General features: G+C 43.4%; 1 protein-coding gene across 1 annotated transcript in view; it reads right to left on the reverse strand.

Moving 5' to 3' along the window:
- The window catches only part of col15a1b (collagen, type XV, alpha 1b), a 31,440-nt gene extending 15,598 nt beyond the window's left edge, over nucleotides 1-15,842 (reverse strand). The window contains exons 1-19 of the mRNA XM_076078299.1: nucleotides 15,443-15,842; nucleotides 12,162-12,349; nucleotides 10,534-10,743; nucleotides 10,214-10,366; nucleotides 8,001-8,075; nucleotides 6,483-6,581; nucleotides 5,542-5,656; nucleotides 4,855-4,895; nucleotides 4,496-4,678; nucleotides 4,357-4,383; nucleotides 4,211-4,273; nucleotides 4,013-4,090; nucleotides 3,761-3,823; nucleotides 3,521-3,670; nucleotides 2,335-2,499; nucleotides 645-698; nucleotides 492-527; nucleotides 219-347; nucleotides 40-99 (exon numbers count right to left, since the gene is read on the reverse strand). Of these exons, the coding sequence (XP_075934414.1) occupies nucleotides 40-99; nucleotides 219-347; nucleotides 492-527; nucleotides 645-698; nucleotides 2,335-2,499; nucleotides 3,521-3,670; nucleotides 3,761-3,823; nucleotides 4,013-4,090; nucleotides 4,211-4,273; nucleotides 4,357-4,383; nucleotides 4,496-4,678; nucleotides 4,855-4,895; nucleotides 5,542-5,656; nucleotides 6,483-6,581; nucleotides 8,001-8,075; nucleotides 10,214-10,366; nucleotides 10,534-10,743; nucleotides 12,162-12,349; nucleotides 15,443-15,842 (2,289 nt within the window). The remainder of the gene's footprint in view (nucleotides 1-39; nucleotides 100-218; nucleotides 348-491; nucleotides 528-644; nucleotides 699-2,334; nucleotides 2,500-3,520; nucleotides 3,671-3,760; nucleotides 3,824-4,012; nucleotides 4,091-4,210; nucleotides 4,274-4,356; nucleotides 4,384-4,495; nucleotides 4,679-4,854; nucleotides 4,896-5,541; nucleotides 5,657-6,482; nucleotides 6,582-8,000; nucleotides 8,076-10,213; nucleotides 10,367-10,533; nucleotides 10,744-12,161; nucleotides 12,350-15,442) is intronic.
- Nucleotides 15,843-16,056: the final 214 nt, after the last annotated feature.

The raw sequence follows: 16,056 nt of genomic DNA on the forward strand, positions 1-16,056 counted from the left end.
ACACACTCTATATACAAACACACACACACTCGCACTGACCTGTGGGCCTCTGACTCCAGCTCCAATCAGCATGTCCGTCTTCCCAGATCCCTCCAAATCCTGCAAACAAAAACACAGTCTGGTGTTACACATTGAACTGACATCCTTATTAATTATAATACATTTGGAAAAACAGCAGTGATATGTGTGCGTAGATCTTTGGTATGAAGTTGGGTCACCTCTACAAAGAATTTGGTTCCTGGAGGGCCAGGGGGTCCCGGGGGACCTGATGGGCCTCTCTTCCCTTGTGGACCACTTGGCCCCGGTGGCCCTGGAGACCCTGCTGTACCTCCAGACCCACATTCACCCTGCAGAGATCAAAAGAAAAAGCTGCCCGGTTAACAGCGATTTGTCCCTCAAACATGTTTGTTTTGGTGATGAAATAGAAACGCACACGAGCACATGGTGGGCAGCAGATTTATTTTGGCTTATTCTATGTTGATGTATATTACCTTTGGTCCAGGTGTCCCAGGTAACCTTTGGTTACCCTTAGGTTATTCAGAAGTTATAAAGGAAGAAGTATCACAACAGGCAAACAAAGGGATGACTACGACTACGTCACTTTAATATCGTCCACTGAGCTCAAACCATCTTAGGGATCATACCTTCTCTCCCCCAGCTCCTGGTAGACCTGGATCCCCACCTTTTCCTGCTGGACCCTGGACACGCAAACACAGACAGACACGAGTAGAGGCAGACAAATAGATGAGTCACAGAAAATATGCTGACATAGAAAAAAATGTAATGCTTAGCTGTGTATTGACCCTTTAGCCATTCCGAAAGGTGAAAGCATGTCAGGAATACCGGTCAGGAATACCGGTCATAAATCAGTTTCCTTAAGTGATAAGATCATCCGTGCCAAACATTTGTCTGAGTCACTATAAGATCGTCAACCTTAGTACATAATACTCGCACAGTGTTGAACGATTGTTAAATTGTTCCGAGTCACAGTCTCATAAGACCAACTCCAATGTCATATACTCATTTTATTTGAACAGATAAAACTTAAGATTGTTCAGCTCCTGTAACATGAAGCAGTGGAGTCAGCAAACGCAAAGGCACAGATGATGTTTTCGTCTGTTTTCTCACCACCTAACAGGAAAGTAATAGTTATTCCTTTGACAAAGCAGCAAAGTACAACAATGTCTCTGTACATTTTGTTGTACAAAAATGACAACATAATGTACCAGAGGCCTCAGACTTTTTCAGTAAAACACTAAATTCAAAGGCACACTGACTTATTGACTGCTAAAAGTCTAAATTTATACCCAACCACTGGATTAGTAATGTTTGGATGACAATAGCCTTCTACCGTTTGCTGTATTCTCTGAAATCTGGTTTGCCGTATGCCTGATTCCATGTGAACGCAGGATAAACGTTATGATTTGGGGTGACCCTACGACCTCTCTTCTGTATTCGACCATCAGTTTGGTAAAAAAGAGGGACACTAACAGCTTTATGTGCTTTCTTCTGGAGTGACTTTTAGCACGACTGTTAACTTTTGTTAAGGCTCTTAAAATAACCAAATTGTCATTGTGTTATTTGCTACATCCAACACTTCCATAACATGAGGCAGCCTGTCTGGGCCTTGTAGTCTTGTTGTCACTTAAAATGAAGCAAAGTGTCTGTAAAAAATATAGTTTGAGTGATAAAATGTACCAACTGGGTTTTAGGTCTTGAGTGAAATCTGAGCACATCAGTGTACCTTGAAAAGTGAAAACAGCCAATATATATATAGCAATGTGCAAAAAGAGAAAAATAAAAAACAGATCCTGAAAAAGGCAGATTCCTTCCTTTACCATGTCGTATGAAAAAAAGCAAAGTGGCAGCTCAAGCCGAGGTTACGCAGCAAGTTTGAGTTCAGTTCTCTTCAGTTCATTCACCATGAAAAGTCGAGCTTAACGCTGAAATGTTTCATTTGGCAATGACAACGTTTGAACTGGAAGTAAGTGAACCAAAGCTTATTCTTGACAAAGCAGCTCATTCAGTGCGTAAGCATCAACAGTGGCTGCCAGGGGGGGATTATAAAGGGGCAAAGAAAGCAGTGACACACACATATCCACACACACACACACACACACACACACACACAAATAGAAAAACCAGCTGTGGCAGCCAGCCAGAAAATAAGACAACATGGTTGGAGATAATGTACAGTCATTATCCTGAGTATTAGGGAAGTGAGCTAGAGTTTTAGACAAATTATAATACAGATTATTGTCTCAGAGTGTTGCTTCCTCAATACTCAGGCGTTTGACTGCAACGCTGCCTTTTATTGTTTGCTGGAAAATATACCTCGCCCGAACCCCAAGCAGACCCAAAGTCAAGTCCAGAACCAGAGGCAAAGCTGATTTTGGGACTGAACCCGGAGCTGAAACCAGAGCCGAGGTCATAGGAGAGCCCCGAGCTCAAACCTGACCCATCAGGCCCAGAACCACTAAACCAATCCCCATCAAACATCTGAAATAGAGTGGAGAGGAGGAGGAGGAGATGGGAGGAGTGGAGCAGAGGGTGAAGAAGAACAATGAAGAATAAAGATTTGGTAGAGGAGATGAAAGAAGAAGAAATGGAGGGTGAGAATACAGGGGGGGGTGACGGGAACAGAGGTAGAGGGAGAATGAAACACGGCCATGACACACACAAATATTGATCACTACAATATGATTTGAGAAGAAACAAACTGAAGGTGAATTTGAATTGGAGGGGAAGGTGGAGAAGAAGAACGACGGACAATACACAGTGAAAATACAGACAGGAATACAGCAACACCCCAAGTTAAAGGTAAAGGCAACGTGTTCACATATAAATAATGTAATGGAAAAGATAACACATCTTAACATATTTGAGAGCACAGCTTTTCTTTATGCTTCAATGGCATTTCCATGTCTTCAGTCTGTATTTAAATTGTAATCATAACACCGCTCAGCTTCATAATAGCATGGAAGTCTCTGAGCTGGATTCTGCTCTTACATTTGGGAAAATTAGAAATATATGTGCGTCCTAGTGAGGTCAATTCACCGTTTGTGGCACCTGATAGAAGCTCAAAACAGAAAGACTGAAGATATTTACAGCCAACACTGTGCTGACGTTATATAAATATATTCTAATTTGATTTGACCATTGCCATATACGGACAATGTTTGATCAAGTATTTAGTGTCTTCCCTCCATGTTTTGCCTGTTGGGTAGGATCATTTGTTTAAAACAGCATTTGAAACATCAATAGGTTTTAAAACAGTGTACTTAAAGGACCACTGTGTAGGATTTAGTGGGAATATAATGTAATATTCATTACCATGTATTCATTAGTGTCTCTGCATGACTCTAGATGAAGGAATAATTCATGAGACAATACTTCGGGGCCGTTACATAGCTAATTATTTGCAATGAAGACAAACCCACCAGTCTGCAGGTCCTATGTTTATCTGTAACAAAATGAACTGAAAGTTGAATGCTGTAGGTCTTTCATCCGGGTAATTTACCGGTATTCCAGGTTTGCCTGGGAGCCCGTCTCTGCCGGGGGCACCGGGTGGTCCAGCATGCCCTGGAGAGAGGCCTTCAGCTGTGTCAGATGATGACAGGGGTCCCGGGGGACCAGGAGGTCCCGGAGGCCCCGGTGGACCAGGGTGACCCTGGTGGAAATAGAATCTTGGATTATTTCCACTGTGCAAATTAAGCTCAACTCAACTATCCCGTCGATCCTCTGCTGCCCTTTCTCTTACCCCGATGAGATCAGTTTCGCTGTCCAGGTCTTCAAACCCAGAACCCAGGGCATCTGCTCCGTACTGTAACATATAAACACACAGTCCCACACATGCTGATGATGCTACACACATTTTACTTTCACTCAGGTTGCCAACTAGGCTTAACTCTCGTCTACATTTACTACATGTCGATTTCATCTTTGAAAAATGCAGGATGATAATAGTGCTTGTGATTTGATCACAAGTAAAACCATAAACGGTGACACTCACAGGTACACTGCGTGATCTGGGGGGTCCAGGAGTCCCAGGGAGGCCAGGGGGACCAGGCAGACCAACTCCTGTGTCTCCCTGTAGAGAGGGAATGCAAGAGTCTGTCTTTTACAGTGCATTTGGTGACATACGATTAAAGTGATTTGATTTTGAATTAGGAGTCTACTTGTAATAAGTTATGCAACATGTGAGCTCTACCTTATCTCCTTTAGTTCCAGCTTCTCCATCTAAACCTGATAATCCCTGAGATCCTCCCTGACCCTGGATGGAAAAACACATTTGAGTTATTGCATGTGATATGTAAAGCATAGCAAATAAGACAGAAGAAGAGATACATTACATACTGGATCTCCTGTATCACCCTTGCTTCCCTGTGAAGAGAGAGAGAGAAAGAGAGAGGGGGGGGGGGGGGGGGGATTTAGGATCAGTACTGAATCTTAAGAACTACGCCTCTATCTTGTTTGCATACAAACACAGACACACCCGCTGTCCGTCTCTCCCTGACAGTCCTGGGGATCCAGGGGTTCCCGGTGGTCCTTGTGTCCCTCTTGGACCAGGCTGAGCTTGCCCGGGTAGAGGGCTGGAACCTGGGCGACCGGGTGGGCCAGGTAGGCCTCTGGATCCAGGCTGTCCCCGCTCTCCCTTTGATCCATGTCTGATATGACCCTGGACATTCAATTAAAATATTATTTGCATGTGTAAAAGATCAAAGACTGTAATAAAAAATTTAAAAAAATGCTTTTGTGCAGAATATTTCAAATATCCCATGAGGTTTTAAAACAACATTGACAACAATATGAGAAAGTTGAAAGATTGGTGAGAAAGTCCATATCTGAACTCACATCTCCTGACCTCTCCCCCGGCTCCTCCTTCTGGTGCGGCCCTGTGCACAGCATGTGACATCATCAACACGGGCCATACTGTAACTAGCCACTTGTCAAGCATGACGTGGACATGTGTGCACTGCAGCAGCACAGACTGATGAATAAATGCTTTTGGTCACAATCATAGAGCCAAGCTGAAAAAGTGTATATGTTGTACTTTACATTATATTTATTGTTTATCTACACAATTTTTTCTTCTGCAACTGTTGCTGCCTTAACACATTTTCTCATCTGCTCCTATCAAACAAGACTAAGTATACACAGTATATAGTCCTACAGATTCACTGAACAAGTATGCTCTCCTTTCCAGGTTTGGCCTTACTCACACATTCACATTCATTTTAATACCATAGTACAATTAGTAGCAGTACATTGGAGCTGTAATGTGCCATCCTCAAAAGGGGTTAAGAAGGAGGACAAAGTGCTACTCTTTCATCTCCCCAGCCCACGTTTGTCACGCCAGTCCTGGGATCAAACGCCTGCTTCTCTCCGCTTTGACCCAGTTGAGCCGGCTAATGATAGCATTGGAAATTATTCTTTGCATTGAGGTTGACCTCGAAGAACAAATTCTTACTAAAAAATATCAAATGCTCCAGAAAGTGACAGTGTGTTTCGTGTACATTAGTCATCAAGGTTATTTCTGACCTCTGATCAGCATTTCTCCATTGGCCTCTGTTGGGGTCTGGTGACCGGAGTACTCATCAAGCTCCACCTCCGGAGCCTCAGTTGGCGGAGCTCTTACTGGAACGCTGTCTTCCTCCTCGGGGAAACCAAGAAGACGAGTATACTCAAGAGCCCACCCACATCAAAAACGATTCTTCCCTGCAGCGTGCACACTCTCACAGTTAGACATTGTTGTACCACATTAGTCAAGGAGCACATTCTGTACAAGTCAAACTGACAATTCTGATTTAAGTAAACTATTAGTCGGCACTGCTTGCTGATGGAGGTCTGCGGACATCTACCAAGATGTATCTGGTAACAGTCATTCAGCTTCTGAAGGACTGTTTCCTTTGAAGCTTCAAAGGCAATGCTGATTATGGGATGTTTTGGGTCAGGCTGACTTCCTTGGCCGAGGGAGAATGAAAGTTGGTACCGGAACAAAGAAGAAACACACACACACACATTCACACAAATACGGAGGAGTGATGTTTTAGGGTCCTGATGATAAGAAGTGGGGTAGTGCGTCACACACAGCAGACGCCACGACATGAGACACACACACACACACACACACACACACACACACACACACACACACACACACACACACACACACACACACACACACACACACACATCCAAACAGACTACATGCACATTTTCAATGATCAGCATATTTTGGCAACTGGCATTACTGCATTTTGCCTTTCCTGCGGCCTTTGGGTGCTTCGAGCATCTCAAGAAACCACAACTTCTACTTGCAGTTGTTGTTCAAACCTGTAGTACATTGTTTTACACTCATGTGGCGCGCAAACGTTCAAAAGATATGACGTACGTGGAAGGCATCTAGTATGTTTCCATTTGATGTAATGATGCAACCAACCAAAGGTACTTGTTCCCAGCACTTCATCCAGCCAGCTTACCTGTGCTGTGCCATGTTTTCTCTCATGTGTGTTCTTCATCATCTCCTCCTCTGTTTCTCTGTCATCCAGAGCATCATCTCCACTGGTGTATCCCGAGGCCTTTGACAAACAATGAAAATCTACATTTTTATGAAAAACAAGCTTATAGCAACAAAAGAAGAAGATCTCAACCGATGATGATGCAGTCAAACACGTTTTGCCAGTTATACACATTGTTACAAATGAAAGAATTAATGAAATAATGAGAGCAGGAAAGGACATTCAACTGAAAACATTCCATTTCGGAAAAACGTTATCAGAATACAGCTAAAGTGTACTCATTTCAGTTAGGTAAGAGGACCAATCCCCAGCAACTAGGACTGTGGTCGAAATGTCCAGAAATGACCTCCTAACATCTATTGCTAACCATTTTTCCTTGACCTCTATGGAAAACTTTATTGGGTCAAGGAAAATTGTGATGGAGAATTCATGAGGAGTTAGGAAAAGACAACCGTGGTGTTTAGAGACTCCGTCGACACTTTCACTCAGCTACGTGAGTGTGATCATCATGGCGAAACTACAACAAAGAAGGACTACAAAAGGCGCAACTAAAACATGAGCCCATGAAATCTATTCTTCTGTTGCATGCAGGCTTTATAAAGAGCTTCACTGGTGGTGTGTGAAGGAGAGAAACCAGAGCTCCTTCCTTACCGCTGCTGTTACACTTAACAATCAACACTGCTTCAGTAGAAACGGACAATTCACTTGCGCAATATTAACCAAACTGTTTAAACTCTATATTTCCTGCAATAATGTAGATTCAACCGTTCTATTATATTTAGCTTTTTAACAGTTTAATAATCTATCATAGGCCTAGCTTCTTCTTTTTTTTACTGATGCTTCTTGTTATTGACAATGTGCTATATTTACTGGACATTTTAATTCATATTCTTGTTTTTGTTTTTATTTGTTCCATGTTCGAAGTAAATAAATACATATAAAATGAAGTGATTGTCACTGTCTGTTCATATTCATCAACATGAATCCCATTAGTTCATGACTGTGTGAGTATAATTGTTAAACCTGTGTAAAATAAGCATATTCTTTGTTTTCATGGACGGTCGAGCGGTGTCGTCACTTTAAATGTTGCCGCCGCAAGGAATTGCGGGGCGGCATTTTCTTCTTTCCTTTGGTAAAGGAAGGTCCAGTGTTTCCTATGCTAAAGGAGCTAAGAAAGGAAGCATTGCAGCACCTTTCCTTAGCACTTAGAGAATTCCAACAGCTTTCATCATGGTGACCACTTAAGATACTTCCGGGTCATTTCACTCAGGAACAAAAAGGACTTTTCGACTGCGGCCTCGATTTCGGTTTTCTTGTTCAGTGAAGTCCTTTGACCACCAGAGGGTGCTGTTGAATAATGTGTCTGATATTTGTACAGAATGTTAACTATCACCAGAAGAAACTCCTGTTTTTAACCCACATAGTGAGCTCCTGCGTGTCAGCCACCTCTAACCGTGTTTGTGTGTGTGTGTTCCTCACATAAGGATCATCGTCTTCACACTGCTCCTCAGCTGCTCTGGGATCATCTTTTATCACCAGCTGCTGAATGGATCCCTGGATGAAAGAGAGAGGATTAGAAAACACTGAAATATATAACTGTAATCTAAACACCGTAGCTGGATTATACAGGTATAGTAACTCAGGTAACATAACTGGGTAAAGATCGGTTAAAGCACCATAGAAACAAATATTCTGATCACATATTACTGACACAAGCTTCAAGCAGCTTGAAGAAAATGTATTTTCTGCCACAAAGTAACAACTGATCAATTTAAAAAAAAGAACTGTCATGAGGGACGTATCTCTGAGGCTAACTTGCCAACAGAGGAGCACACGACAACACACACACGATGAAGTACAGTCCACTTGTTGATATGGCAGCATGGTGGTAATAGTACCGTTACTGTAATACAGCTGGTTTATTTATATAGCTGCATGGGAGCATGGAGAGGGAAGTTTCCAACACACAAGCACATGCTGATTAAAAAGGGCCCCATGCCTCGACATGCAGCCCAAGTCAACAAAACCAAGGACACACACACACACACACTCACACACACACACAGCATGACCCAGATATTTCAGACTGTATGTGACTGCTGCTGAGGCTGAGCACGCACATATCCTGTCGTCATGCTTCGGATAACCCGTTCAGGCTGCACTGAACAAAGCAGAATAAAGTGGGGACATCCGCACTCACCATGGCAACAAATGACCAGCAGCTTGTGTTTATCTTTTGTGAGCGTCGATGAGTGGAGAACGGGCCGAAAAGCAATTCCAGTAATAATGTCAGTGTGAAGAGAGTTGTAGGAGTTGAATCTTTGAGTTTTTAATCTCTTTGGAATGTATACAGTATTCTGTCAATCGTACTGAAACACAGCCTCATACTTGACATGGCGGCGGCAGACTCCAAGGCCCGAGTCAAGCCCTTGATCTGACCACAACTAAGCCTTGTTGACATCTCGGACTTCCTCATCCACTTACTCCCCCCGTCTTCTCCTCCCGTCCTCCCTTCCCTTCCTTCTTCACCATCTATAGTCTTTCCTCCCTTCTTGCTTCCTCTCTCTCTCTCTCTCTCTGTCTGATCTTCTATGGCTTTATGCCGTAGAAATATGCAACAGAGGCAACTTAGGAAGTTGCACTAGAGGTGGTCATGACATTGTCACCCTGTTTGGACCTTGCCGTGTCTCCTGATGCGGACGATGTCGGATACGAGTGAGCTTTGGAAAGTCGGTCATTATATCAAAATGTCCGCACTCTGGTCTGACAATGCTGACAATGTTAGAGGCACCATCAGTGGTATTACTATTACTTTGCAGGTGATTGGTTCCAGTTCTTGAGTTTCAAGATGTTTTTTTCCACCCAAATTCTCAAGTAGTACATAAGTTGCAGAATCATGCTTCATTTTACAACCTATGTTGACCAGTGGAGGCATTGTAGATAGATTTTGTTGCCTAAACAGGTTCATTGACATTTGTAGGAGAATTGGTAGCAAAATGCACGGAAAATGTGGGTGATTAGGCTCATGACATTTTTGCTGCATCATCAAATCATTTCTGTTCATTACATGTACTGGTCTGGCATTTCAAAACCCACAACCCCGTACATCTGAACAAGGTAATGGTGAAAACATTCACATGTAGCTTTTTTTAGCAGTTTCCCTTTTTTGTTTTCGGCTCTTTGCATAATGCGACAAGACAATGAAAGTAAAAGGAAAATTGTATTTTGCGCAAGCATTTTATCAAAACATAATTTGTTGCTGGGAAGCTTTCAGAAGAGACGGACAGAGGGCAGACTGTTACATGGTAATGAGAGGCCAGAACACACACACACACCTCTACACACACACCTCTACACACACACACACACACACACACACACACACACACACACACACACACCTCTACACACACACACACACACACACACACACACACACACACACACACACACACACACCTCTACACACACACACACACACACACACACACACACCTCTACACACACACACACACACACACACACACACATGCACAAAAACAAATGTAATCCTGAGGCCAACCTCACACACTGATATTGACACAGGCAGCCGGTCTCATTCTTTCTCCTTCCCCTTGCCCTCTCTGCAGAGTAAAAGTCATTGTCCTCCAACAGACACCCACAACTACATTTAGAGGATTTCTTCACTTTACCACAAACTTGTCGAGCCCCGTGCTTCCTGCATTGGCTACGAAAACGCCTGAATTGTGCGAGAAGTTGAGTCTTTCGGGCCTCCGATGGAAAGAGGTCCTCTCGGCCTCTCCGCAGTCCATGTAGAGACGCACCTCTTCATGCTCCACCACCACCTGACAGACGCATCACATACAGTTATCTGATGTATCGTTTCCTCATGGAGTTTCTCATGGTTGTCAATAAAATAGATTTTTGTCCCTGTATTTTTGAATGTCTGTATCAGCTGAATATCTCTCTCAGATCCTAGAATTGGTCAACATGTACAGGATGTAGTCCTCACCGTGAATCGTGTCCACTGGTCGGTCATATCCGGGACACTAAAAGACGCAGCTTTGTGGCTGTGGGAGGCTTGCTCCCTGTCAGTGTAGTACAGTAGGATGCTCTGGAGGCCCCCACGCACCGGAGTGAGGGCCAAACCCAGCTCCACCATCTTCTGACGGGCGTCCGTGATGGCGAAGAGCACGCCTCCTCTCTGAGTGGTCGGACGCACCTGGAGCGAAGGCAGAAGACATCAAAGGTCACTGAAGGGTAGTGCTTTGGCATCTTGCTCCCATTATATGAATATTACAGTCATACCATGAGGCAATATTAACACATTAATAAAACAACACCGAGAGCCACAGAAGTTCTGGGGGCATTTGGAATGGGTATCACAGAATGCATTGACAGATCTAAAGGGTTAATAATAATATTTGATCATGCAAGTTAAGGAAAGACAAATAAAAATAAAATCAGAGAACAGAGAAAATATAGTTCCTTGATATGGATTCTTGCTTTATCATCAAAATTCCACAAGGTGGTGACATAACATGACGTTAACTAACCATAAAGATTGTTCTTTAGCATAGAATAAAAGTCATGCAGTGTATGTATGTTATTATTTATTATACTGTATGAGAGAGAGGAGGAATACAAGCCAGTGTCGGAGAGGTGGGAATAAAACAAAGTCATGTTGAAACGTTGGTTAAATTATTTTTTTGCATCCGGACTTTGAGTGTGGGAATATTTTTCATCACAATGAGTATTATATGGTACAATATACAGTACTTTATGGCCTACTTAGTTCATTTTGATAGTGTCAGTTGACCACTGCATTTAAAGCCATAGTGACCCCTTTAAAAAAACAGAGACAGCACAAAAAGTACGGAAGCCCTAAACGTTCATGATAAAAAAAATGTACAAGTTACAGTTAATTATCTCATTATCTCGAGAAAACAATCTTTGTTATGTCGAGTAAATAAGATTATTCATTCGTTATCACGAGAAAACAAAAGGTAATTTCCTATTCAAATGTTTGGGTCAAATCATCATCCAGACGGCCCAGATGAGTTGACAGTGATGAACTCGGTGAGTTAGTGGAAAGATACACGTGTGACTATGTGCGGTTTTCAAAATAAGATGTTACCAATGGCACATACATAATACATTTATGAATATGATGTGTCCCCAAATTAATTAATGAGAAAACCCCCCAAAATTGTGAGGCAAATAACTTTAGTCTTTGATCTTTGGTTGCTGTAAACAAAATAATGAATAGTTCCTGACAATGACTGATGCATTTATCTATTTTGTTAATACCCTTGTTAACCCCTTAATTTGAAAACCGGGCTTAATCACACGTGTATCCTCCCACTAGCTTCACCAAGTCCCTCTCTGTCAGCTTGAACACATTTACCACATTGATCTCATTATCTCGAGATCACAAACTTTGTGATCTCGCGATAACAACATTAATAAAAAGTTTGCGTCATGTCCATTTAGGGCTTCCGTTTGTGCTGTCCCTCTGTTTCTTCCAAAGGGGGTTCCCATGGCTTTAAATGCACGCTATCAAATTTGAACTAAGTATACTGTAAAGAACAGAATATTGTACTGCTCAGGACTTCCATAGGTTCAATTCTTTAGCTTTACCGTGACGATGATGGCAAAGTCTCTGTAGAAGGACCCTGGCACGAAGGTCTTGGTGAGCCGGCCGATGTTGGCGTTGGGCCCGAAGTTGTAGGCTGGCTGGCCCTCATAGCCAGAGGTGAAGGAGACGGAGGGAGGAAGGGGAACACCAATCAACTCTGTCAGGTCCAGGTGACCTCCTGAGCCTCGCTCTGACGGACACAGACAATGTAAAGAAAAAAAAGAATGTGAACAGAAACAATGAAGGAGTGACAGGTAAAATCTTCTTTTGTTCTTGACCCAAACATCCACCTGACCTTACTCCTGAGATGCACAGAAGCCGTTCTAGCTGATCTCAGTTTGAACTGGCTTCTTTTTGTCTGCTACCTGTGTGTTGCTAAATTCACACAACACATTAGAGTAGAGAAGAGAGGCTACCAGAATCATCTTGACATGGCTTTGATTTGACTTGATTTGATCCGACTCTGCCCACGCCTCGCTGCTCTGCCCTGCACGGACATAATCCTCCGAAAACAGAAGTGCGCACACAATGGCCGGCAATTACGAGTATTCAGTGTGTATGTGAAGAGATGTCTTCACATTCCCCTGATTCCCCTCACTAAGGAGTCAGTCTCCCGTGGTGACTAACTCTCACCTCAGCATTCCAGCCAGGATCACCCCTGCTACATATATCTCTGTCATACACACACACACAAACGCACACATGCACACACCCATTTAGAAATGCATTTGTGTGCATTGCGCACACATCAAAAACACATCTCGCCCACGTGAACATGCACGAACCCCAGACCAGAACAGACAGGTCAACATTTGGGGGTCTCTAATTCATCAGCCCGACCAACTGGAAGCATACCTGATTAGAGGGTTTAAGGAGTGTGTCTGTGTTAGGGCGTGCGTCTCTGTGCACCAATCACACCCATAGAAGTGATTTACGCGTGTATTGTCGCAAACAGGTGCACGCAAGATGTGCAAACCAAATACGCTCACGCACAAACACACCAAAGCCGTGGCGCCACGCCCCCGGTCCAGATGCAAAGTCATTAGCGCTCTGTAACGACTGACAATTGCTCTGAGAGAGCTCATGATACAACCAGCGTGCTGTCCGGTGGCCACTGACTGTAGAAGTTTGACTTTCCATTCCTGCAATGTGAGAGACACACATTAGAATTATAGCGGCCGACATTATTGTTAAAATCTGGTGTGAGAAGGACTTGGCAGCAGCAGCAGCAACCTGGTGAAGATTAACGGTCATGACTTGGATGGCTGCCATGTCTGCTGTGAAGAGTTCTCAAGGTCCAAAGCAGGGGGAAAAAGGGGGTCAAATATATGGGTTTGTGAGAAAGGGTCAAAGTGACAAATCTCTCAGCACAATTTTGGGGAGAATAATCTCGTCTTGTTTTAGGCCTACCTCATGATCAAACTTTTCACATTTTGTAAAAACAAATCTACAAAGCGTTTCTCAAAATGCTGAAGCAGTAAAGTTACCTGTAGAAAAGCCATTTCTCCAGCGCAGCTGAGACATGCAGACAGGCGGAGAGGACGTGCAGGAAAAGCATATATTTTTTGCGCAGATATCATATTTTATACATATTAATGGGTGCATTCTATACTTCAAAAACACAAATATTGACAATTTGTATAATTTATTATTATTATTTTTGTGGCTCAAGGGGGGGCGGCGCCCTAGCGCCCTCTATTGACCAGCCGCCACTGAGTAAGAGTTAAAGTTTATAGATATGCAAGAGGTTTTACGTGACATTACATTTTTTGAGTTTTGGCATGTTTGGCGGTGACAATCCCAATATCTGCTGCCTCTGTCGAGCGGCCATTTTCAGCCCTCAAACGCATTCAAACGTATTCAGGAAATACAACTGGGGAGGCTCGACTGTCATCACTGGCGTCCATGAATCGAGGAGGACTTCTTACTGGAACTGAACGGCACCGATGCAACGTTACTGTACAACCGTGTCATTAAACTCTTTGTAATCAAAGAAAGGAGGATGGACTTTGTCTTTAAGTGAACAAACAGCAGCTTTGGTAAGTGAACTACTTTTGTGTTTTTACATCTGCAGTAGCGTTACTACTGTGTTAATTCTTCTATCGTGTCGTTTTTATGATATAGTTAATATTGTTCCCTCTGATGTGAATAATATTGGCCAAATCAAACATTCTGCCGGTCATCTGATCTCTGAGTCGTTTGTCCACACTAACTCCCTCCTCCTGAACCTAATCCTTGTCATGTTGGCCGCATGGATGCCTGATCAGCTTGTGGAGACTTACAAAACCAATATTAACAACCCCCCTATAGCGTTGCCACGTATAACCTTTTAAACCCACCTTGACCTTGTTGCGCCAAACAAAAGAACTCCCGCTGCCTGGCCCACTCTCTTTAGATTTCTTTGACTCTGACGGATTTAATGCCGAGCACATCGGGGGAACTGTGTCACATTACCGGCACACGCTACTGAAATAACGACTTCTGTTCTGATTTAGGTGACACACTGGGCCATGATAGGAGAACATTTAAAATATCAGATGGGATTGAATAAGGAACTGAACCACCGTCCCATCAGCATGAGCTACTGAACCAATGACAAGTAAACATGGTGGCTTGATGGTAAAAAGCTCTGTCGTCTCACGCAGTTTCCCTTAAATCATGTGTGAACACAGCAAACAACAAAGCATTATTTTCAGATATTCAACAGTAACGGTTGTTCTATTATTGGTTTGGCATTTCAAAGTGCATGTTGCTCAAATCCAGTTTGTGACAGTGTCTTGCTTCAAGGTACATTAATCAATATTTTCATATTTACAATGGATCAAATCAATAAGTTTACTGAAAAGAGGTTTTAGCGTCTTTCAACTAACTGTTTGGGTTTTAAAGACCTGCAACTTCTCTCTTTTGGTTCACTCTCATCACCCGTGTGTTAGAAGCACAGTTAAAATCACTTTTCACTACCTGCCCAGCACCAAATTGCAGACAGACACAGAGTAATAGTGAACTTTGCAGAGCATTCTGCAGCTAAAGAGCGCCGCTTTTCCCTCAGTACTTGGCACGGACCTAAAAGAAGAGTGGATTTACATTCGTCAGGTGGACAAACACACAACTCCACATCAATGATGCATGTTGCTGGATGTGTAAATATGCTTGCTTATCTAGCACTATCAACTTTATAAGGTGCTACTATGTTGGGTTTATTTGTTATTGCTGCTCTTTTGCTTCTTTTCAAACTATACTTTTTTTAAAAGCCTCTTCTCTCCAACGTCCCTGCAACACTCACCGCTCTTCCAATGTTTCAGTGCTTTGTATTGGGCCCTGGCTCTGCTGCCTCCGCCTGTGTTCTCTTGATGTAACGGCCCAGGTTCTGCAGTGCTGCGGCCAAAGATTGACAACCCTGGGCTGGGGGTAGGGCTCAGCACCGACCACTCCGTCAGAGTGCTACTACCCTCCGGAGCTTTCTCTGTCACCCCTTCATGCCTTACCACCACCCACTCTGTTGCCCCTGGGGTGGCAGAAAGGCCCGGGGAGGTGATGGATGGAGAAGAGATAGAAGGAGGAATTGAGGGAGGAGCAGAGCTGGTGCTGGTGTTAGGATTCGCCCAGAAGAGACTCCACCACTGGGCTCGTACGGGAGAGGAGAAGAGGAGAAAGAGAGCAAGAGAGAGGTGAAGGGCTCCCATCCTCTGACTATGCCTTGCATGAATGTACAAAAATGCCGATCCTGTTAACTGCAGCGGCCAAATACTACACCCGTGCAAACAGGCATATAGTCTCCTGCTATGAGAGGATGCATGCAGGTAAATCTCACTAATCCAGCAGATCCAGTGGTGGAAGAAATATTCAAGGAACAACCTTTCAGCTTGTTGCTGTCCTCTCTGTTCCTTCTCCCTTTTT

Source organism: Anarhichas minor, unplaced genomic scaffold, assembly GCF_050575085.1.
Source record: "Anarhichas minor isolate MPS153535 unplaced genomic scaffold, ASM5057508v1 ptg000006l, whole genome shotgun sequence".
NCBI classification, from domain to species: Eukaryota; Metazoa; Chordata; class Actinopteri; order Perciformes; family Anarhichadidae; genus Anarhichas; species Anarhichas minor.